General features: G+C 44.1%; 1 protein-coding gene across 4 annotated transcripts in view; it reads right to left on the bottom strand.

Moving 5' to 3' along the window:
• Window positions 1-515: 515 nt before the first annotated feature.
• The window catches only part of LOC147101268 (F-box/LRR-repeat protein 20), a 138,487-nt gene continuing 114,954 nt past the window's right edge, over window positions 516-24,048 (bottom strand). For all 4 annotated transcript variants that reach the window (XM_085966559.1, XM_085966561.1, XM_085966558.1 and 1 more), the window contains 3 exons: window positions 19,997-20,053; window positions 9,777-9,989; window positions 516-8,355 (listed from right to left, as the gene is read on the bottom strand). In XM_085966559.1, the coding sequence (XP_085822685.1) occupies window positions 8,248-8,355; window positions 9,777-9,989; window positions 19,997-20,053 (378 nt within the window). In that variant the 3' untranslated portion in view covers window positions 516-8,247. The remainder of the gene's footprint in view (window positions 8,356-9,776; window positions 9,990-19,996; window positions 20,054-24,048) is intronic.

Below are 24,048 nucleotides of genomic sequence, written 5' to 3'. Positions count from 1 at the left end.
GTCCCAATTTCAGAAGAGCATCCTTACTGCACTGGTGTCACACCAACAATCCTAATGGCACCTTATGCCAATTAGTGCCTAATGAGCTATTTTGGTTTGCGAGCACATACCCATCAGGAATTGGGTCGACACTGTCCAAAACTCATTTCACATCGCACCCATAAGAGAGGGGCTTTCATCCAGTTAATCTGGGCTGGATCTGAACACAAGCTCCAGCTGCAAAAGGGCAAGGTGCTAACCCACTGCATCACGCAGCCTCCAAGTCTCTGACATTTGGAGAGAAATGTTCTCTATTTCAACACTTCACATCTCTTGCAGGCTCATTTGGTCTTAATGGCTGAAAGTTACATCAGAAATGCTTGTTCTTCTAACACTTCATCCTGTTGATGCCAAGGCAGAATACCAAACTCTGGCTCGTTATGCTCTAAATCAGAGTAGAATTTCTAAATTGTTAGATCACTATTAATTCAATTATTATACTTTTTTCAGAAACAAAAAACCAAAATGAGACACAGTAAAGGAAATACTCCACTATTTAATACATTGGCATTATATTATGAACACTCAGTGTTTGAGAATATTAGCACAGATTACAATATAATTGGAATACAGTATGTACAACACAGGTATAAGGGATTTAACAAGATTTCAACCTATTTACCAAATGTAACATTTAAATGTAACACATTCTTTTAAAGCTGAAACACAAATTGTCAGGTTATTTCTCATTCGTAAGGCCTGTATGGACTCATTGCTGCAATGACCCTATCCATCTCGGTATTGAGAAATGAGACAGATGGCCGACAGCCTTTACTTCACTTTAGTGATTGAAATTTGATGAAGTGGAAAGACATAAAAGGGAGAGGGGAAAAAAAAATTCAAATTTGATTTTCAGAAAATTACGCATGGGAATGGTCAGAGAAAAAAACACACCAAACTTTTAAATCACAGGTTTACTATGACATCCAATCCATGGATAGTCCCACCAGGCGTGACATACACAGTAACCACACAGAAGGAAGGGTCTTATTATCACACATCAGTTTAGCAATAGGGAATGACCTTTGACATCATCTTGTTGGGCAACCATACAGGCCTCACTGTAAACTGGCGCTGGACCAGGTTTGTTTGAAACTCGTTTAATTCTCATTTCATGGAGAGAAAAAAAAACTAATGTAAAAAAGATTGCGGAGAAAAATAGTTCTACACATTTACATACACTCCAACCACTACCGTCACTGAAGTGTATCATCCCTTCCACGAGGCAGTGGCACTGGGACTAGAGCATGCCTGTCAGGAGTCACATCCTCAATAACTAATGACTTCAATCTCTCACATAATTTATAAACAGAATAACCTTGATGATTGACAATTTAAGGCCGCACATCACCCTATTGAATTTTTTTTGAATTTTTTTTCCTTTTTACAAAATATGTACAGTCTTAAAATGATTTTTCTTCAAGTAGCCTTTACCTTGCATAAATAAAACAAACTGCACTGTTTCATCTGACATGTTAAAACAATGCTTCAGCTCCTTAGATTATGCTGTAGCTTTAAAAAGGTAGTCATTTTTCTTCTGATCAGGTTAACCCTTTCACCCAGTCTCTGCATTACATTAAATTTACTCATTACAGCAAGGTCCTCAATTTATCTCGGAAGACACATTTTGTAATCTTAAATTTGACTTCCGTTTGTCAGTTCTCTCCCCTCCTCTCCTGAAGGCTTGACTCATGCAAGGTTACAGTTCCCTCACCCAAGTGGCCATTCTACACATGCAAGCCTCTGAAGGCTATTTGAATGTGGTGGGCTTCACAGTCGAGCCTGATCCTATCTTCACTCAACATCCACCCAACATCCACTTTCAAGAACAGGTCATTGCATGGCAGTCAGAAACAGGGCTCCCCTGCTTGACTTTTCCCTTTCCTGGCCCAGGGCCCAGGTCCAGTTGATCATTCAGTACATTGCATTAAATGTTTCCATTCCTGCTTTAAGATTTTTTTTTGGGAGGGTTGGAGAAGAGAACAAAACTAGAGTTTATCCAGGTGAAACCAATGGAAATTGGAAGCTTAAAGCAACCGGAAATGTAGGCAGGCATCATACTTAAATTTTAGAATTAAATGCTGAAATCATGGCAGGAGGTTCGACTGCTTTTACTTGTGGTGGTTCCAATCAAAATTCCAATGCATTCTCTCATTATGAATCCATTTAATTCATAATTTGAAAAACATTACATTACTGACTTGTTAATAAGTACAGGATAGGCTGGACAATTGAAGCATAACACAAAAAAGCAACTGGTTACTCAGCAGCATTACTAAGTTAACTCAGTAACTTGGGCTATTTTGTTTATGTAAATTCAACATTGTGAGCAAATATTTGTGTCCTGCATAAAGTGCAAGAGACAAATCACAAATGAGATCTCTGACTATATTAACTGTGAGTCTTATCAGTAGAGCACTCAGCAACTATATCAATGTGGTATTTCCATGCCCTATGCTCTGATATAGCGATCTTCAGAAAGTTGTCAAATTAACACTGAACTGCAAAGATCATTTTTCAGCTGTACTCGCACGTCTTGCAAGGAATGTAACTCACTGTTAAAAACAACTTTGCAAAGAAGCTTTATCAGATGAGATCTTCTACTTCTCTGATCTAGGTCTAGAGAAGCCATTTTATAATACTTAGTCCCCCCCAGACCACTTCACCCTAACCACTCCCATTCTGTAACATTTTTACCAACACATGATGCGATACGAGGTGGCCCGATGCCTTGTTTCCATTCTTCAACACTTTCACACAATTATTCACTTTCCTTTGTTAACCCACTCAGTCCTAATCAGTTCTTCCTTAAGAGCTTGCAGCAGCTCACAGTGCTAGAACTGTGTAGAAGCCACACTCCCATTGGAGCACTGGAGACTCCAAGAGGAAGATGTGGCAGTCCATAAGTATTTTAATTAAAGGATCATATGAACTGCCACTTAATAAACTACACCTGCAGGTACATTAGGTCAGTTGTATTGGAAATTGCCACGTTTTATAATACAGAAAGTGATATTTGAGTCAGGATCCTCCACACGCCATGGCACTAGTGTACTTCACTGATGACATCACATCCTCCACTCGCATGCTCTTGAAAACCCTGCAGGTGTTGGGAATGGCAGCACAGGTTCCCCATTAGTTCTCCTGCGTCTGTGTTTAGTTAATATGTTGAGTAGTGAGGGAATCTTTCCCGCTCTCCGAGAGTCCATCCCTGTTTCAAATTTTCAAAGCTGTTGCTGCTGCTGTTTATTTCCCTTTAAAATCCCCCTACGTCATGTTGCATTGGTGATCCCATTCATCGCCCGATAGTCAGCAGTATCTGTTCTTGCATTAGTCAGCATTGTCCCATCCTAACTACGTCCACAACTTCTAGCCAAGCCCAAAAGGGCTTTAAACACTGAAGTGCAGTCAGGCTTTTACTGCAGTTGGCGGCCAAGATCAATGTCTGTGGTGCTTATCTTCCAAACACGTCACTGCTACTTACCAGATCTATCTGGGCTTCTTGGCCTGTTCCTAGAAAGAAAGACTCCATCACACAGAGTGCTTCAGGACAAGATAAAGGACAGGCCCAAAGAAAAAAAGCAGACAAGGTCTGCACTGGCCCAATAGAGTAGCACTATTTTTTTTTTTTTTGCTGGCCAGTGCTATTCAATACTTGGACCACACACTTCTAGTGATGATCTGGCCAGGAATCAGCAAATGTCAGTCTCAAGCAGATGTACCCATCTGGCATAACAGGCCCAAATTGCAAGTGGAACAGTTGGCCCTCCAACATTAATACCATGGTGCAGGACAATTCGGATACGTTTCTGGGCAGACATCATGATGGTTTTCCTTTAGGTTCATGAGGAGAACAACTTTTGATTCTCGCTGGCTGACCCAACCCTCGCCCCAGTGCAATCCTGGAGGTGTACACTGATTAAAGATGCATTTTCCAATGTGTCTGCCCCATTGGCGAACAGGGCCATGTTTGTTCCATTGGAAATAATGGCCAAGTTCCATAATCTATTGAAGATCAATAATGGGTCAAAATGTACCAGTCATGATTGATACGTTCACCAAATACCTGTATATCATTGTGGTGCTATTTCATAGTCAGATTGTGGTTAACAAGATGATTATGGGACAAGAGGGGCCATTCAGCTCCTCTTAGCTTATCCATCCAGAACTCCCCTAAAGTTCCCTCCTTACTCCTGCAAGGGCACTGATTCAAGACTGACTTCTTTATTATGGATGCCCAACCAGACTAGATTCTGATCAGGTGAGAAGCTTTGAATCACAACTCATTAGGAACAAGAGTAGGCCAATCAGCCCCTCGAGCCTGTTTCGCCATTCAATAAGATCATGGTCGATCTGTATCTTAATTCCCTCCATGTGCCTCGACTCAGAGGAGATCTGTACAGATGCTATGGTATCCAGAATAGCCAGACCGCAACAGGGAAGCTACAACGAAAGCTCAATGCAATCGGGGCAACAAAACCACACACGAGATGCTGAAGGCCATGCCACAGAAAAGACGGAAAGCATCTGATAGAACCGGTGTTAGATCAGTGAGGATAGCTGTTGTGTGCTATGAATATCCACCAATTTACTTAACGTTCGGCCCCGGATGTTACTCGAGTAGAAGACACAAACAGGAGCCAAGTCAAGAGCTTTAGATGAAGAGCCATTGGCAGCAGCTGTGCGTGCCTGCAAAATGACTCGAGATAGCCAGAAAAAAGTCTATATAATACAATACAACTTGCATTTTTATAGCACCTTTAACATCTCAAGGTGCCTAAAATAGACAGACAATCTGCAGGGACATCGATGAGACCAGGAGATCAGGTACTAATCTGGAACCACGGAACAGAAGGGTCAAGCAAAAATCAGTGTGTTTGAGAATTCAAACCCTGCCTTGTGCTCACACAGCCTAAGCCTATCAAATTCCAGAATTGGGAGCAGGTACAGGAAACTCTGATATCCGGCACTGACGGGACCGAGCTGGTGCCGTACCATCAAAAGTGCCGGACATGTTTAAACATACGGGACTGAAAAGCTCCGTGTGAATCAACAAACCCTGTTGCTTAGCAACAGCTTCAAAACAGTCGGCTGCAGCTGCAAGTGTCTCTAGCTGAAGCTGTTGCTATAGCTACAGACCTTGCAGTGCGTGACTGGGAAAAAAAAAAGCAACGAGAACTAAAAAAATATATAGAAAACGGCTCCTGATTTTTGCCGTTAGATCGAGTATTCCGGACACATAACCTCCGGATAAACCAAAGTTTCCTGTAGTAGGGTACTATACTGGAAGCAAATACAGCCACTTTTGTTTTAACTAGCTGTATGTCATTAACAAAATCCAAAGGACTTCCCACCACTGGAGGAAGAAGTGGATTAATTGGATGAGGCAGGGTGGTAGAAATTTGGTGCAGGGTGACTCGCACTGACATTTAACGTATATTCTACGGGCATGTTATGAATGTGGCATGCAAATCAGCTGTCAATACTAACAGTTGTTGCTTAAAAGCCCGTCAGCTCAAAGGCATTTGCAATAGGCAACATCTACAATAGGGAGAGAAAAAAAATGTATAAAGAGAGCGAAGTTGACAATTTAGGCAGTCAAAGAAATCCAGTTGTAAAGGGAAGCTTCAAGGTGAACTGAAAATAAGTCAAAGCCAACAGAGTCGTGGACAGAGACAAGGTACAGCCAGAGGAGGAACTTATAGAAAGTGCTCCGCCAGCAATTTCTTGACGGCTTCTCTTGATCAGCTGCCGTGACTTTGGCGGAGGATCGGCGTAAACCCCGGTCATACGCGTAAAAGGGATTTCAACCGATCTCTCGCCAAAGTTACGGCAGCCAATCAATAGCACCCCTGATTAAATTTCTGCTGTATATCTTTAAAACAAAAAAACAAAATCAGGTGTTAACTAGTAGAAAAGACACAAAGATGATTAGTTTTAATGTAGTGTAAAAAAAGTTTGAATAGCAAAGAAGAAAAAAAATAAACTAAATTCAGTAAAAGAGAACCCGCACAACAATAAAAGAACGACAAATTTTCTTATTAACTATTTTACCATTACTTTCATCTTGCATATAACTGCTGGGGAATATATATCTACAAATAAGTAAGTTATTTGCTCTGTTACTAAGTGTTCCTGTGTTATTGATTTGTAAAGGGTGTTTTTGGAAGGAATGGGCTCAAATGACCTCCTCATGTTCCATGGCCTATTCTGTTCCCCACTGTACAGACATCGTGCCTTTGCATTCAGAAACTTGAATGACTTGTCAGTAATTCCAAACTCACTGATAAAACAGTGCTGAGCCAAGCCATTAATATAGAAACTGCTCCAACGTTTACTCCTCCAGAACCCAGCCCATAATATGTTTCACTTCCTTGTGTAACTTCACCCCTCAGCAAAATGATATTCACAAACTAAAAGTGGATCGGAGGGCGTGGGCCTTGGCTTCTTAAACTTAAAAACAAATGCTAAAAAGAAGCTTAAGTTGTGTTGCCATTCATTGGTGAATACTTTCCAAGATATTTTTGCAGTGAATATTTAGTTCAAGAATGCATTGCAGAACTTCAAGCAAGTTCCTGTAAATTCAGTGTAAAATATGTTGGACACAAACACAACGACACATGCCTTGCCTTCGTCCCCCACCTTTAAAATGAAAAGCTTGAACACCTTTGAAAGGTGATGCCTACTATACTTTGCGCATTTTAATTTTTAAAAGTTATTTGTATTTAGTTCCAGCCCTCAGACGCCTGGCATTTGAGATGCATGTTTTAGATCCTCTGAAGATGGAAAAGCAACTTGCATACACTGGTATGGCTTTATAGTGTTTTAAGTCAAACAGCAACCACAAGATAGGGAGTGTTCGACACTGGGTTATACAGTACTAGTCAAACAGAAATGCTAGAACTTTAGTTCTGTATTCTTTGAATTGCAGAAACTGCTATCCTCTTTTGATACTCAGAACTAATGCCCACTGATGCCCACAACACAAAGGGTTGAGATGCGTCATGAACTGACCCAGTATTGCTCAATATGTTAGCAGGTTTTAAAACAAAATATCTACCCGAAGGATGTAAATAAGCAGAGGGGAAACACCATCAGCTCCCCAATGGCTCAGTAAGTTTATCCAGCTAGTAGCTGAGCCATACAACATTTGATCGCTGGTCAGTGCTGCGTTCACCGATCCCGGCCAGGGGAAGGGTAGAATTCAATTGGCTTCAGCTGCCCAGAGTCACTGAAGAGAATTTCATCTCGGGCTCCTGCTCTACATTTCTACCCAGCAACCCTAGCCACACGTGTCAAATGAGGATAGGGTTTGTACCCACCCAACCCCAACCATGCTCAAATCAGCCTGCCCAACACTCATGGTCACAACTCACACACATCAACACGAGCCATTCATGCGTAGTACTGAAGGCACCAGTTACCTGAGGAACCGTACTCCAGGGAAGGAGTCAGTGTGTTCAGGTGGGGAGAGGAGACAACTGACGAGAACATTTCTTTAGAATGTTCGGCATATTTTCAGCAGAAGAAAAGCAGTCAGCTAGCTGTTATGGAAACCGTGCTACTGTGCCGGGCTGAGGTATGGGACGAGCTGTGCAAGACTGAAGAAACGGTCGAGTTGCAGAGCTAGAAACGCCATCCGACAGCCTCCCTTCCATGGAAGGAATGACAGGGTACACTGCGGCTTTGGACCAACAATAAACGCTGTACAAAACTTCGATAGGTCAACGGAGCCAAGAATTCACTTGTACGGCTCCCTTCCTTTTCCATGTAGAGAGAGACTTGTGGGCAAAAGGGTTAGTGCACAGTTTTAAAAAGGTGGTTATGTCACACAGCACTCGTGTGCTGCCAGTTTGGATTATATCATTCAGAAACAGGTATGTAAAGTTAAGATTTTTCCCCACTGCAATACATGAAAACCGAAACTTTTTTTTTAATCCAACATTGATTTAAAAAAAATAAATTATCCGTATTCTTGGGAAATCTCTGAATTGAATCATACAGTGACAGAACTAGTATGTGGCTGCACCCACTGATATGGGCATCACCTGTGCTGCCCACTAACCATGTGATCAGTCACAGCCACAGTGATTGGACAGCCCTTACTGTACAGTCCCACGATGCACCAGGATCACCACTGATGACGCATTCAATCGTCTCCATTCTAATGCTATTTAAATAGATTTGGGAAAAAAAAGAAAGCTGGTGTCATAGGACGATGCAGCACTTGCAGAACCGCTGGCGACCACCGCTCACTGATGCAGGAGGGGTCACTGGAGCAAAGTAAGCGTGGACTTTGATGTTGGGTAAATGTGTCTGCAATTAAAGAAAAAAAGCAAGGACAGGTCATAACCGAGCTCATTAACTGAACACATTGAAATCAGACAAATAGCACAACTTTCTAATTAACCACAGGTTATGTCTAAATAGTATCCTGTACAAGGCCCAATGTCATCAGTTCATATGCGTTTGGCATGCACTTCCTGCGCACATGTACCCATTTCCGGCTGTCACAGTTATTGGTTATACTTTTAAAGGAGGGGGTAGCAAGGCGGCGAGGTTTAGGTAGGGAATTCCCGAGGTGAGGGCCTAGGCCATCGCTCAGTGGTTAGCACTCTTGCATCCGAGTCAGAAGGTTGTGGGTTCAAGTCCCAATCCAGAGACTTGAGCACAAAATCCAGGCTGACACTCCAGTGCAGTACTGAGGGAGTGCTGCACTGTTGGAGATGCCATCTTTGGGATAAGATGTAAAATCAAGGCTCCGTCTGCCCTCTCAGGTAGACATAAAGGATCCCATTTTGAAGAGGAGCAGGGGAGTTGTCCCCGGTGCCCTGACCAATATTTATCCCTCAACCAACCTCACAAACAGATTAACTGGTCATTTATCACATCGCTGCTTGTGAGACCTTGCTGTGCGCAAATTGGCTGGCAAGTTTCCTACATTACAACAGTGACCAACACTTCAAGAATACTTCATTGGCTGTAAAGCACTTTGGGACGTCCAGAGGTCGTGAAAGGCGCTATAGAAATGCACGTTCTTTCTTTCTAATATCAACACATATGTCAACATTTTAAAATGGAAAAAGAGCACGCAAACACTTTATAATAGCAAAATCCCATTTGCCGGTCATGTTGTAGTTGCGGATTAGTGCCACAAGATGGTGCTAGCCACCCAGTGATGCCCATCATTTTGTTCTTCTCGTGTTTAGTTTTGATCCATCAGCACATAATTTGTAAAGTATTGAGTATCTGCCCTTCTCCAGATCTCCCGCCCTTGTTTTTAGACCTACCCCTTTCATACCTATGCTGCTCACACTTGTCAAGTCACAGCAAAACTCCAGGAACAGAAAATACCCAGAGCCACAATGTCTGCAGGCTCTCAACTGACCTACCCACCAACAAAACAAGAGGTCTGATCTCTCCAGCCTAAGCAGCAATTAACCTTTGAAAGAACTCACCCAATGTTTACATATCAATTAGACTTTGGAGGGCACACATCCACACTTGAACAAAATAATACATTGCACTTTACACTGTGTAACATTACTGCCCTTATTAAACTTAATCCTCTGACTTGCATGAGAAACACCAACCAAGATTCACTGGGATACAATAAATTCTATTAAGCATCAGGCGTGGGATGGATTGAGATTGTGGACAATTAATAAGATAGCAGTCATAATCGAATATATGAAATTAGTATGGCTCAAACACGCAGGAGGGAACACCACGCTTACCCGGAGTCTCTTGATCCCAGCACGTGTTATCTGCTGGCAGTCGTACAGCTCTATCCTCTCCAGACTGTGACAGTTCTTTAGATGTTCAAGTGAGGCGTCAGTGATCAGTGGGCAGTTATCTAACTCGATCACTTCCAATCTATCATGAGCACAGGCCCCATTCCCAAGATGGCGGATTCCATCGTCGGTGATCAACTCACAGTGTGACAAACTCTGCAGAGGGGGAAATGCGTTATAAACAGTAACTTCACCATAAAAAAAATGTCCCGACGCGCTTCAGAAAATAGAAATAAATAAGAAAAAAAAGAGGAAACAAATTCCAGGCCAGGAAGGGAAGGATTAGGAGGGGTGAAGAAAAGCTTGGTCAAAGTGAGTTTTGAGAAGACGGAGAGAAGTGGAGAGGCAGAAGGGATTAGGGAGGGAGTTCCGGAGAGTAGGGCTGAGGCGGCAAAGAGAGGGGGAGGATGCACAGAAGGCCAGAGTCAGAGGACTAGAGCATTCATGTGGGATAAAGGGCAGGGCGAGGCCAGGGGCAGGGCGAGGCCAGGGACAGGGCGAGGCCAGGGAGGGATTTAAAAATCGAGGACTTGAATTAGCTTTTAAACCCAGTTCCAAAGAACAAATTCCTCAAGTGCAGAAATAAATGTTTTGCTAAGTTCAGGCGCTATTAACCAAAGTTCCTATTTAAAATGCCTCAATCACTGCTGCGATGAGCGGATTTGTTTTTCTACCAAATGAAGGTTTCCTGCAAAGGATGCTTAGTCACACGCCAAATATTTCAGAACTCTTTGCCTTCCAGCAGTTGTTGTCCATGTGAAAGGAGAAGAAAAAGCAGAACAGCACACCAAGCAGAGAACAAATCCTAAAAGTCAGTAGCATAGAAAATGGAGAGCCACTACAGTAGAAACAGCAGTAGCATAAATCGCACATAATTACGAAGACGGAGATCACAAGAACAGCAGCAAACCGTAAATTTGACTAGCAGCAACACAAGAGAACAAAACAGTTAATGAAACGCAAACAGAGCATAGTTAGAGGAACAGCAAAAAATAAATATACAGGCACATAAATCTCGTGCGTTGAATTTATATTATTGATCCCTGGGCCTCTGTTACTGTGAACTCTTGTTTTATACAGTGTAAACAGGGCTTCTCTGGGGTAGAGATGGACATGATATGTCTGGTAATGGTAGATTGGAACTAAATCACGAGGGGCAGATTTGATAATCCAACAGCTGAGTCACACAGGTCCACAGTACTCCAAGGTACTCCTGCTGATTGTCCAGCTAGCTTAAAGCACTGATGGAATCTTAAGGCTAAACCTGTTATTCGGCTCCAGTTATCACTACAAGCCATAGAGTTATACAGCACAGAAAGAGGCCCTTTGGCCCATCGTGTCTGCGCCGGCCATCAAGCCCCATCTATTCCAATCCCATTTTGCAGCACTTGGTCCGTAGCCTTGTATGCTATGGCGTTTCAAGTGCTCATCTAAATGCTTCTTGAATGGAGGGTTCCTGCCTCTACCACCCTTTCAGGCAGTGAGTTTCAGATTCCAACCACCCTCTGGGTGAAAAAGTTTTTCCTCAAATCCCCTCTAAACCTCCTGCTCCTTACCTTGAAACTATGCCCCCTGGTTATTGAACCCTTTACTAAAGGGGAAAAGTTCCTTTCTATCTACCCTATCTATGCCCCTCATAATTTTGTACATCTCAATCAGGTCGCCCCTCAGCCTTCTCTGTTCTAAGGAAAACAACCCCAGCCAGTCCAGTCTCTCTTCATAGCTGAAACGCTTCAGCCCAGGTAACATCCTGGTGAATCTCCTCTGCAATGCAATCACATCCTTCCTATAGTGTGGTGACCAGACCTGCACACACTATTCCAGCTGTGGCCTAACTAGTGTTTTGTACAGCTCTATCATAACCTCCCTGCTCTTATATTCTATGCCTCGGCTAATGAAGGCAAGTATCCCATATGCCTTCTTAACCATCTTATCTACTTGTCCTGCTGCCTTCAGGGATCTATGTACATGCACACCAAGGTCCCTCTGATCCTCTGTTCTTCCCAGGGTCCTACCATTCATTGTGTATTCCCTTGCCTTGTTAGTCCTCCCAAAATGTATCACCTCACACTTTTCAGGGTTAAATTCCATTTGCCACTGTTCTGCCCATCTGACCAACCCATCTATATCGTCCTGTAGCCTGAGGCTTCCCTCCTCGCTATTTACCACTCCACCAATTTTCGTGTGATCTGCGAACTTACTGATCATACCTCCTACATTCATATCTAAATCATTAATGTACACTACAAAGAGCAAAGAACCCAGCACCGATCACTGCGGTACACCACTGGACACAGGCTTCCAGTCACAAAAGCAACCTTCGACCATGCGGGGCTTTGTCAAACGCCTTACTGAAGTCCATGTAGACTACATCAACTGCACTACACTCATCCACACACCTAGTCACACACCTAGTCACCCCCCTCGAAAAATTCAATCAAATTGGTTAGACATGATCTCCCCCTGACAAAGCCATGCTGACTACCCTTGATTAATCCTTGCCTCTCAAAGTGGAGACTAATTCTGTCTCAGAATTTTTCCCAATAATTTCCCTACCACTGATGTTAGGCTCACTGGCCTGTAATTCCCTGGTTTATCCCTACTACCCTTCTTGAATAGTGGTACTACATTAGCTGTCCTCCAGTCCTCTGGTACCTCCTCTGTGGCCAGAGAGATTCTGAAAATTTGTGTCAGAGCCCCTGCAATCTCCTCCCTCGCCTCATACAGCAGCCTGGGATACGTCTGGGCCTGGGGATTTATCCACTTTTCAGCCCGCTAAAACCGCTAGTACCTCCTCCCTCTCAATGCTAATTTGTTCAAGTATATCACAATCCCCCTGCCTGATTTCTATGCCTACATCGTCCTTCTCCATAGTGAACACTGATGTAAAATATTCATTTAAAACCTCACCTATATCTTTCGGCTCTACACACAGATTGCCACTTTGGTCCCTAATGGGCCCTACTCTTTCCTTGGTTATCCTCTTGCCCTTAATATACTTATAAAACACCTTGGGATTTTCCTTTATTTTGCCAGCCAGCGTTTTTTCATGCCACCTCTTCGCTCTCCTAATTTCTATTTTTAAGTACCCCCCTGCACTTTCTATACTCCTCTAGGGCTTCCACTGTTTTTAGTCCTTTGTATCTGCCAAAAGCCTCCCTTTTTTTCCTAATCCATTCTTGTATATCCCTTGACATCCAGGGTTCCCTGGGCTTATTGGTCCTACCCTTGACCTTTACGGGAACATGTTGGTGATGTACTCTCTCCATTTCCTTTCTGAATGACTCCCACTGCTCTGATGTGGATTTTCCTACAAGTAGCTGATCCCAGTCCACTTTGGCCAGATCCTGCATCATATTAAAATTGGCCTTCCCCCAATTTAGAACCTTTATTTCCAGTCCATCTTTGTCCTTTTCCATGACTACCTTAAATCTCACCGAATTATGGTCACTGTCACCAAAATGCTCTCCTACTGACACTTCCACCACTTGCCCGGCTACATTCTCTAGAATAAGGTCCAGTACTGCCCCCTCTCTTGTAGGACTTTCTACATGCTGGCTCAAAAAGCTCTCCTGGATGCACTTTTAGAATTCCGCACCCTCTAAGCCTTTCACACTCTGCCTATCCCAGTTAATATTGGGGAAGTTGAAATCCCCTACTATTATTACCCTATTATTTCTACACTTCTCTGAGATTTGCCTACATATCTGTTCTTCTATCTCCCCCGATTGTTTGGGGGACTATAGTACACTCCCAGCAAAGTGCTTGCCCCCTTTTTGTTTTTAAGTTCAACCCATAGGGCCTCATTAGAGGAACCTGCTAAGATATCATCCCTCCTTACTGCAGTAATGGACTCCTCGATTAATATTGCGACACCCCCTCCTCTTTTACACCCCCCCTCTGACTCGCCTGAAGATTCTATACCCCGGAATATTGAGCTGCCAGTCCTGTCCCTCCCTCAACCATGTCTCTGTGATAGCAACGATATCATACTCCCATGTGTTCATCAACACCTTCAATTCATCTGCCTTACTCGCAAGACTCCTTGCATTAAAATAAATGCCATCTTGTGCTGTTACGCATTTACTCTGCCTTCCAGACTGACTTGTTTTTTCCTCTGTATTTGGCTGTGCATCACCCCCTACTATAGCTCCACTCCGTATCCCATCCCCCTGCCAAGTTAGTTTAAACCCCCCCCCCCCCACCCCCACCCAGGTGCAACCCGTCCGACTTGTACAGGTCCCACCTTCCCCAGAAATCCAGGAAACTAAAGCCCTCCCTCCTGCACCAACTCTTTAGCCACGCATTCATCTGCTCTATCCTCCTATTCCTATACTCACTAGCACGTGGCACCGGGAGTAATCCAGAGATTACAAACTTTGAGGTCCTGCTTTTCAATCTGCCACCTAGCTCCCTAAATTCTTGCTGCAGGACCTCATCCCTCTTTCTACCTATGTCGTTGGTACCAATGTGAACCACGACCTCTGACTGTTCGCCCTCCCCCTTCAATGTGAACCGAAACCTTGGCAGATTTCAAAGGTGAGTGGCTACAACGGACCGGCGAGTGTAAAGAAGTAAAAAGTAATCAAAGTGTGACATCACCAGAAAGCAGGAAAGTGATTGGTTGATGATGATTTCTCGCTTTTTTCCAAACTTAATTTTTGTGGTTATAGTTTTTAAGGTCTCTGTTGTGTAGCAGGGAGTGCTAGGAAACAAGGGCCCTTGAGTATATCATTTAACTGTAGTGTAATTGGTGGTATTGATTTGATTTAATTTAATTTAGATTAATTAAAGGGTAAGTCATGGCAGCACAGCTCGGCCCCGTGGCATGCTCCTCCTGCACTATGTGGGAAATCAGGGACACTTCCTGTGTCCCTGACGACCATGTGTGCGGGGAGTGTATCCAGCTGCAGCTACTGACAGACCGCATTCCGGTGCTGGAGCTACGAATGGATACATACTGGAGCATTCGCGATGCTGAGGACGTCGTGGATAGCACGTTTAGGGAATTGGTTACAACGCAGGTAAAGGCTGGATAGGCAGGAAGGGAATGGGTGACCGCCAGGCAGAGCAGCAGGCGCAGGCAGGTAGTGCAGGGGTCCCCTGTGGCCATCCCCCTCTCAAACAGATATACCGTTGGGGGAGATGGCTTATCGGGGGAAGGCAGCAGCAGCCACCTTCCTGGCGCCATGGGTGGTTCTACTGCACAGGACAGGGGGAAAAAGAGCGGAAGAGCTACAGTGATAGGGGATTCTTTTGCAAGGGGAATAGATAGGCATTTCTGCGGTCGCAAACGAGACTCCAGGATGGTATATTGCCTCCCTGGTGCAAGGGTCAAGGATGTCTCGGAGCGGCTGCAGGGCATTCTGGAGGGGGAGGGTGAACAGCCAGTTGTCATGGTGCATATAGGTACCAACGATATAGGTAAGAAACAGAATGAGGTCCTAAAAGCTGAATATAGGGAGTTAGGAGGTAAATTTAAAAATAGGACCTCAAAAGTAGTAATCTCAGGATTGCTACCAGTGCTAGTCAGAGTAGAAATAGAAGGCTTTTTCAGATGAATATGTGGCTAGAGGAATGGTGCAAGGGGGAGGGATTCAAATTCCTGGGACATTGGAACCGGTTCTGGGGGAGGTGGGACTAGTACAAACTGGACGGTTTGCACCTGGGCAGGACCGGGACCGATGTCCTAGGGGGGAGTGTTTGCTAGTGCTGTTGGGGAGGGATTAAACTAAAATGGCAGGGGGTTGGGAACCTGTGCAGGTAGACCGAGGAAAGGGAAGCAAGAATAGAAGCAAAAGAGGAAGGCAGAGAAATCAACGGTGTAAATCAAACAGGACAACAGTAAATAATATTTCTAAAAGGACTAAGTGTTAAAAGAACAAGCCAGAAGGCTTTGTGTCTTAATGAGAGGAGCATTCGTAATAAGGTGGATGAATTAGCTGTGCAAATAGATGTAATCGGATATGATATAATTAGGATTACGGAGACTTGGCTCCAGGGTGGCCAAGCCTGGGAATTCAACATCCAGGGGTATTCAATACTCAGGAAGGACAGGAAAAAAGGGAAAAGGAGGTGGGGTAGCATTGCTGGTTAAAGAGGAGATTAACACAATAGTAAGGAAGGATATTAGCTCTGATGATGTGGAATCTGTATGGGTAGAGCTGAGAAATACCATGGGGCAGAAAACGTTAGTGGGAGTTGTATACAGACCCCCAAACAGTAATGCTGAGGTTGGTGGTGGCATTAAATGGGAAATTAAAAACACGTGCAATAAGGGCACAGCAGTTATCATGGGTGACTTTAATCTACATATAGATTGGGCTAAGCAAATTAGTAACAATACTGTGGAGGAGGAATTCCTAGAGTGTATATGGGACGGTTTCCTGGACCAATATGTCGAGGAACCAACTAGAGATCAGGCCATCTTAGACTGGGTATTATGTAATGAGAAAGGATTAATTAGCAATCTTGTTGTGCGAGGCCCCTTGGGGAGGAGTGACCATAATATGAAAGAATTCTTCATTAAGATGGAGAGTGAAGTATTTGACTCAGAGACTAGGGCCCTTAATTTAAATAAAGGAAACTACGATGGTATGAGGCGTGAGTTGGCTAGCATGGATTAAGGAATGTTACTTAAAGGGTTGACGGTGGATAGGCAATGGCAAACATTTAAAGATTGCATGGATGAACTACAGAATTTGTTCATCCCTGTCTGGCATAAAAATAAAACAAAAAAGGTGGTGCAACCGTGGCTAACAAGGGAAATTAGGGATAGCATAAGATCCAAGGAGCAGATATATAAATTGGCCAGAAAAAGCAGTAAACCTGAGGATTGGGAGCAGTTTAGGATTCAGCAAAGGAGGATAAAAGGATTAATTAGAGGGGGAAAATAGAGTATGACAGTAAGCTTGCAGGGAACATAAAAACTGACTGTAAAATCTTCTATAGATATGTGAAGAGAAAAAGGTTGGTCAAGTCAAGCACAGGTCCCTTGCAGTCAGAATCAGGGGAATTTATAATGGGGAACAAAGAAATGGCTGACCAATTAAATACATACTTTGGTTCTGTCTTCACAAAGGAGGACACAAATAACCTCCCAGAGATGTCGGGGAACATAGGGTCTAATGAGGGAGGAACTGAAATAAATCAGTATTTGTAGGGAAATGGTGTTAGGGAAATTGATGGGATTGAAGGCCAATAAATCCCCAGGGCCTGATAATCTACATCCTAGGGTACTTGAGGAAGTAGCCCTAGAAATAGTAGATGCATTGCTGGTCATCTTCCAAAAATTCTATAGACTCTGGAACAGTTCCCATGGATTGGAGGGTAGCTAATGTAGCCCCACTATTTAAAAAAGGTGGTGGAGAGAAAACGGGGAATTATAGACCAGTAAGCCTGACATCGGTAGTGGGGAAAATGCTAGAGTCCATTATCAAAGATGTAATAGCAGAGCACCTGGAAAACAGTGACAGGATCAGACAAAGTCAACATGGGTTTACAAAAAGTAAATCATGCTTGACTAATCTACTGGAATTTTTTGAGGATGTAACTGGTAGTATAGATAAGGGAGAACCAGTGAATGTGGTGTATTTGGACTTTCAGAAGGCTTTCGATAAGGTCCTGCATAAGAGATTAGCATGCAAAGTTAAAGCTCATGGGATTGGGGGTAAGGTACTGACTTGGATAGAGAAATGGTTGGCAGACAGGAAGCAAAGAGTTGGAATAAATGGGTCTTTTTCCGAGTGGCAGGCAGTGACTAGTGGGGTACCGCAAGGATTGGTGCTAGGACCCCAGCTATTCACAATATATATTAATGATCCAGACGAGAGAATTGATGTAATATCTCCAGGTTTGCAGATGACACAAAGCTGGGTGGGCGTGTGTGCTGTGAGGAGGATGCAGAGAAACTCCAGTATGATTTGGACAGGTTGGGTGATTATACTGCATCTGCCCAATGTGGATAAATGCGAGGTTATCCACTTTGGTGGCAAAAACAGGAAGGCAGATTATTTGAATGGAAATAGATTGGGAGTAGGGGAAGTGCAACGAGACCTGGGTGCCCTTGTGTACCAGTCGCTGAAGGTAAGCATGCAGGTGCAGCAGGCGGTTAAGAAGGCAAATGGTATGTTGGCCTTCATAGCGAGAGTATTCGAATACAGGAGCAAGGATGTCTTGCTGCAGTTGTACAGGGCCTTGGCGAGACCACACCTTGAGTATTGTGTGCAGTTTTGGTCGCCTTATCTGAGGAAGGATGTTCTTGCCATGGAGGGAATGCAGCGATAAGATTCACCAGACTGATACCTGGGATGGCAGGAATGACATATGAAGAGCGATTGGGTCGATTAGGCTTATATTCGCTAGAGTTTAGAAGAATGAGAGGGGATCTCATTGAAACTTATAAAATTCTAACAGGACTAGACAGACTAGATGCAGGAAGGATGTTCGTGATGGCGGGGGAGTCCAGAACCAGGGGTCACAGTCTAAGGATAAGGGGTAAGCCATTTAGGAATGAGATGAGGGGGAATTTCTTCACCCAGAGAGTGGTGAACCTGTGGAATTCTCTACCACAGAAGGCAGTTGAGGCCAATTCATTAAATATATTCAAGAAGGAGTTCGATATATTTCTTAAGGCTAAAGGGATCAAGGGATATGGGGAGAAAGCAGGGACGGGGTACTGAATTTGGATGATCACCCATGATCTCATTAAAATGGCAGAGCAGGCTCGAGGGGCCGAATGGCCTGCTCCTATGTTTCAGAATGCCCTGCAGCTGTTCAGTGACATCCTTGACCCTGGCACCAGGGAGGCAACATACCATCCTGGAGTCACGTCTGCGGCCGCAGAAACACCTGTCTGCACCCCTCACTATTGAGTCTCCTACCACTATTGCCCTTCCACTCTTACTCCTCCCTCCTTGTGCAGCTGAGCCACCCACAGTGCCGTGAACTTGGCTCTGGCTGCACTCCCCAGAGGAACCGTCACTTTCACCGTTTTCCAACACAGAAAAGCGGTTGTTAAGTGAGATACACTCTGGAGCTTTCCGGACTACCTGCCTGCCCCCCTTCTTCTGACTGGTGGTCTCCCATTCCCTCTCTGACTGCACTTTCTTAAGCTGCGGGGTGACCACGTCTAAGAACGTGCTATCCACGTAACTCTCAGTCTCACGGGTACACCGCAGTGCCGCCAGCGGACTCTCGCGCTCCGAAAACTGGATCTCAAGTTGGCCAAACCGTTGGCATTTACTGCACATGTGGTCATCCTGACTGCAAGAAGCGTCTAGGAATTCCCACATGCTGCAGGCCATGCAACGCACGGGACTGAGGTCCCCTGCCATACTTTTAATTTAAAAAAAACTCTTAGCTCAAATTTAAACTCTCGGAATTGGCAGTGTGGTCTTTGCTGGACAAGCAGCTTACCATTGTTCTGTCCTGAACACTTTCACAATTTTAGAAGTCCCTACACATACTTGGCTTGGGAGGGGAGGGGACAGAGAAGGAAAAAGAGGAGGTAAAGAGAAAAGGCAAAGGGATAAAATAAAATGCAGACCTAAAACATGGCATAGAAATTATCACAGTGATTTGCAAATTGGAAAGTAGAACTTTAATGTGAAAATTAAAGTTTTGAGAGCACATCAAAATACAATAATTGTACAAGAACCTCTTAAAAGAATGCAATTCTTCATAATGAAATTTGGACAGAGTGCTGTGTTAGCACAACAAAGGTTAGAGTTCATCAGAGATCTTTGCTGATCAACATATTCAAACCTATTTTAAGATGATTAAAGGAGTTAATAGAGAGAAATTATTTCCTTTGGTGGAGAGTCCAGAACAAGGAGTGCATAACCTTAAAATTAGAGCTAGGCCGTTCAGGGCTGATGTCAGAAAGCACTTCTTCATATAAAAGGGTAGTGGAAATCTGGAACTCTTTCTCCATTCCCCCCCCCCCCCCGCTAAAAAACACAGTTGCGGCTGGGGGTCAATTGAAAATGTCAAAACGGAGATTGCTAGATTTTTGTTAGGCAGAGAGCATCAAGGGTTACGGAACCAAGGCGGGCAGATGGAGTTACGATACAGATCAGCAATGAGCTAACTGAATGGTGGAACAGGCTCAAGGGGCTGAATGGCCGACTCCTGTTACTATGAACCCCTCTGTTTCTACTCACCAGTACTTGGATCCGTGGGCAGTAGATGGAAAGCTGAATTAAAGTATTGTCTGTAATCTGTCAGAGAGAAAACAGAAGTAAATTGAAAGACCGAACATGGAACATTGAAATTTACTGCTTCAGTACATATGCTTTTAGACAGGGTCAGCACTTCCAATAGATACAATGCAAATTTTTTGTTGGGAAAGTAATACTGACTTTTTTGGTAGGGGAAAGATGGAGCAATTCTTACATGTTTCGTCACAAAGATTACTGTTTGAGACAGTGGCTGCAGGAGCAACAAAATGCCAAATATTATTTTGTTATCCTTTATAACTTGACACCATGTCTTGTGCGAATAATTCTGTAATGAGCAGTGCATAGCCAGTTTATGCCGAGTTAGCAAGGTGGTGGGCAAGGAAGAAAACCATTCCTTTGGGGACGGTTAAATTATGTATTTTAAAATAATCAATCGCGGGATGGTAGCGTCACTGGGAGGACCAAACATTTGTTGCCCATCCATCGTTGTTCCAACAGAAAATGCTGGAAATACTCAGCAGGCCAGGCAGCATCCATGGAGAGAGAAACAGAGTTAACGTTTCAGGTCTGGGACCCTTCATCAGATCATAGTTGTTCCAAGTTTGGTACAGGAAATTTCTGGTATCCGGCATGGACGGGACCGACGTGTTGCCGGTTCATCAACAATTCCGGATAACCGAACGCTATAGTAAAAGATACGGAGCTCAGAGCTCCGTATAAAGCAACAAACCCTGTTGCTTCAAAACAATCGGCACAAGTTGCAAGCGTCTCTGTAGCTTAGCAGCAGCTTCAGCTACACCCTTGCACAGCAACAAATGGAGTAAAAAAAAGTAATAAAAGTTACCTGAACCGACTCCTGAATTTTGCCGGTGGATAGAGCATTCCGGTTATTTAGGGTCTGGTTAATTGAAAGTTTCCTGTATGGCTTGGTAGGGCACCTCGAGGGAGATTGGTAGGGCACCTCGAGGGAGATTGGTAGGGCACCTCGAGGGAGATTAAGAGGTGTGGAATTGGAGTCACATTTAGGCCAGACCAGGCAAGAGGGGCCGCTTTTCTTCACTAAAGCACATTATTGAATCAGTTGGGTTTTTACAACAATCTCGACAGCTTTGTGCTCACTTTTACAGAAACCAGCTTTTTATTTCCACACTGATTTACGTTTTTAAAAACTGAATTCACATTTTCAACTGTCATGATGGGATTTGAGCTCCTGTTCTCCAGAGTGCTGGCCTAGTAGCATAACCACACTATCGTAACTCCTGCATGGGTTCCTGCTTCCAGTTGTTATCGACCTGTCGCACTCAGCTATGAAGAAAGACTAAACAGGCTGGGGTTGTTTTCCTTGGAGCAAAGAAGGCTGAGGGGGGACCTGATTGAGGTGTACAAAATGATGAGGGGCAAAGATAGGGTAGATAAAGAGGAACTTTTCCCCTTAGTAGGGGGGCAATAACAAGGGGGCATAGATTCAAGGTAAGGGGCAGGAGGTTTAGAGGGGATTTGAGGAGGAACTTTTTCACCCAGAGGGTGGTTGGAATCTGGAACTCACTGCCTGAAAGGGTGGTAGAGGCAGGAACCCTCACAACATTCGAGAAGCATTTGGATGAGCACTTGAAATGCCATTGCATACAAGGCTATGGGCCAAATGCTGGAAAATGGGATTAGACTGGACAGGGATTGATGGACGGCGCAGACACGATGGGCCGAAGGGCCTCTTTCTGTGCTGTATAACTCTATGACTATGACTCACACCCATCATAATGAAGTGTTGAGAGAGACTGGTCCTGGCTCACATCAAAGCCAGTGTTCCCGCCTCTCTTGACCAACACCAGTTTGCCTATCGTGCAAACAGATCAACGGAGGATGCAATCACAACTGCTCTACATTCTGCATTGAATCACTTAGACGGTAAAGAGACCTACATCAGAATGCTGTTCATAGACTACAGCTCAGCAGTCAACACTATCGTCCCCAACAAGCTGGCCACCAAACTCCACACTCTTGGCCTGAACACTTCCCTTTGCAACTGGACCCTGGACTTCCTAACAGACCCCAGTCTGTCAAATTAGGTAACCACACCCCCCCCCCCCCCCCGCCGACCCTGAACACGGGGGCCCCACAAGGTTGTGTGCTGAGCCCCCTCCTCTACTCCCTCTTCACCCACGACTGTGTGGCTGTTCATGGTTCCAACACCATCATCAAGTTTGCGGATGATACCACGGTGGTAGGCCAGATCACCAACAACGATGAGTCAGCCTACAGGGAGGAGGTCCAGCATCTCGTGAAGTGGTGCGCCGATAACAACCTGGCCCTTAACATCAAGAAAACCAAGGAAATCATTGTAGACTTCAGGAATCTAAAGGCGGAAGTCACACCCCCATCCACATCCATGGGGCTGTGGTGGAAAGGGTGGACAGCTTTAAGTTCCTCGGAGTCCACATCACGGAAGACCTCTCCTGGTCCCTCAATACCTCCCCTTTGGTGAAGAAGGCCCAGCAGCGCCTATGTTTCCTAAGAAAGCTGAAGGGATGTAACCGGTCACCCCTGATCCTCTCTAACTTTTACCGCTGCACAATAGAGAGCATCCTGATGAACTGTATCACAGTGTGGTATGGCAGCTGCAGCTCCTATGACCGGAAAGCCCTGCAGCGGGTAGTCAAAACTGCCCAACGCATTACCGGCACCCGGCTACCGACCATAGAGAACATCTACCAGAAACGCTGTTTACGGAGGTCACTGACCATCATCAAAGACCCTACCCACCCCAGCCACAGTTTGTTCACCCCCCTGCCATCTGGGAGACGCTACAGATGCATTCGCACCCGAACGACGAGATTTAGGAACAGCTTCTTTCCCAGGGCTGTCATCCTACTGAACTCTACAAATAAACTCTAAAGCCTGCACATCTGCCAATGCACTTTATTATGTTTATGTTTATGTATTACAAGCCAAATGAATGTTGAATGTTAAATGTCTTAATCAAAATGTACACTCTCGGGAGCCGCAAGCCTACATTTCGTTGTACTGCACTTGTGCACTAACAATGACAATAAAGTTGATTATTATTATTATCCAATGACCTGGCCCAGAGAGTCTCATGGATGCCCAGTTTTGAGCTACCAAATCTGCCCTTAGTCTGTTCCACTAAGCACGGTGGTAGGGCCGCACTACACGATGACTCAGCTGTGATGTCTACACAAGTGAAAATTCCACCAGTGCCAAAATCTAGGTTCCCACGGAAAGAACAGTTACTTGGGCGAGTAACAGAAGGCAGACAGGATACGTGGGGGGGAAAAAAATCCTACTTGTTACGAGTTGCACATGACACAAGCTGTGTTTTCAGTAGCAGCTTTGTCACCTCACAAACGTGTTGCAAGGAAAACATGAAATTACGAGTGGTATAAACAGAATTTTGTATTGTTCCAGAGCTTTCAGTTGAGTGTTCTTTATTTTTCCAGTGATCTGTTGGTCCGTCGTTTTTGCACCCTCCCCAAAAATAGACATTGCACCGTGGATTATCTAACATTCAACGGCCAAAACGTGATTTTACATTGTTTCACAATATACAGTAACTGGTTACTATGGCTAGGTACTTGAGGAAGTTTTCATTTCTCAATGGTAATAATGTAGGGCTGGAATGAGGTCGATGTGTATGTACCATGAGCATTGGTCCTAGAATTCCATTGCACCAAAAAAGAACAATTTTCTATGGCAGGCAAAGATAGATTCTGCAGGAGTTCTATCTAGGGGTGGACAGCATCATGTTTATTCATTAGTAGACATTTGTTAAATTGTATAATACATGACATTAATCACAAAGGCCACAATGGACTAAACATAGGCTGATTTTCCACAGAAGTTTTTGCAGTCATATTTCATGAAATATATCAAGCTTATTATTTTTTAAACAGTACCTTCAATCATGAACCAAAAAATGATTATCCAAGATTTTTTTCAAAAAGTATCTCAAAAGCCTTTAAGCAAACTTTTTAGACCTGGGATCTAAAATATGGAGCGTCTGCAGTGGATGACGTGTT

This window comes from Somniosus microcephalus, chromosome 24, assembly GCF_052327205.1.
Source record: "Somniosus microcephalus isolate GS21.2 chromosome 24, FLI_Smic_1.0, whole genome shotgun sequence".
NCBI classification, from domain to species: domain Eukaryota; kingdom Metazoa; phylum Chordata; class Chondrichthyes; order Squaliformes; family Somniosidae; genus Somniosus; species Somniosus microcephalus.
Note: the sequence above shows the minus strand (reverse complement) of the source record. Positions and strands in the feature narration are given on the sequence as shown.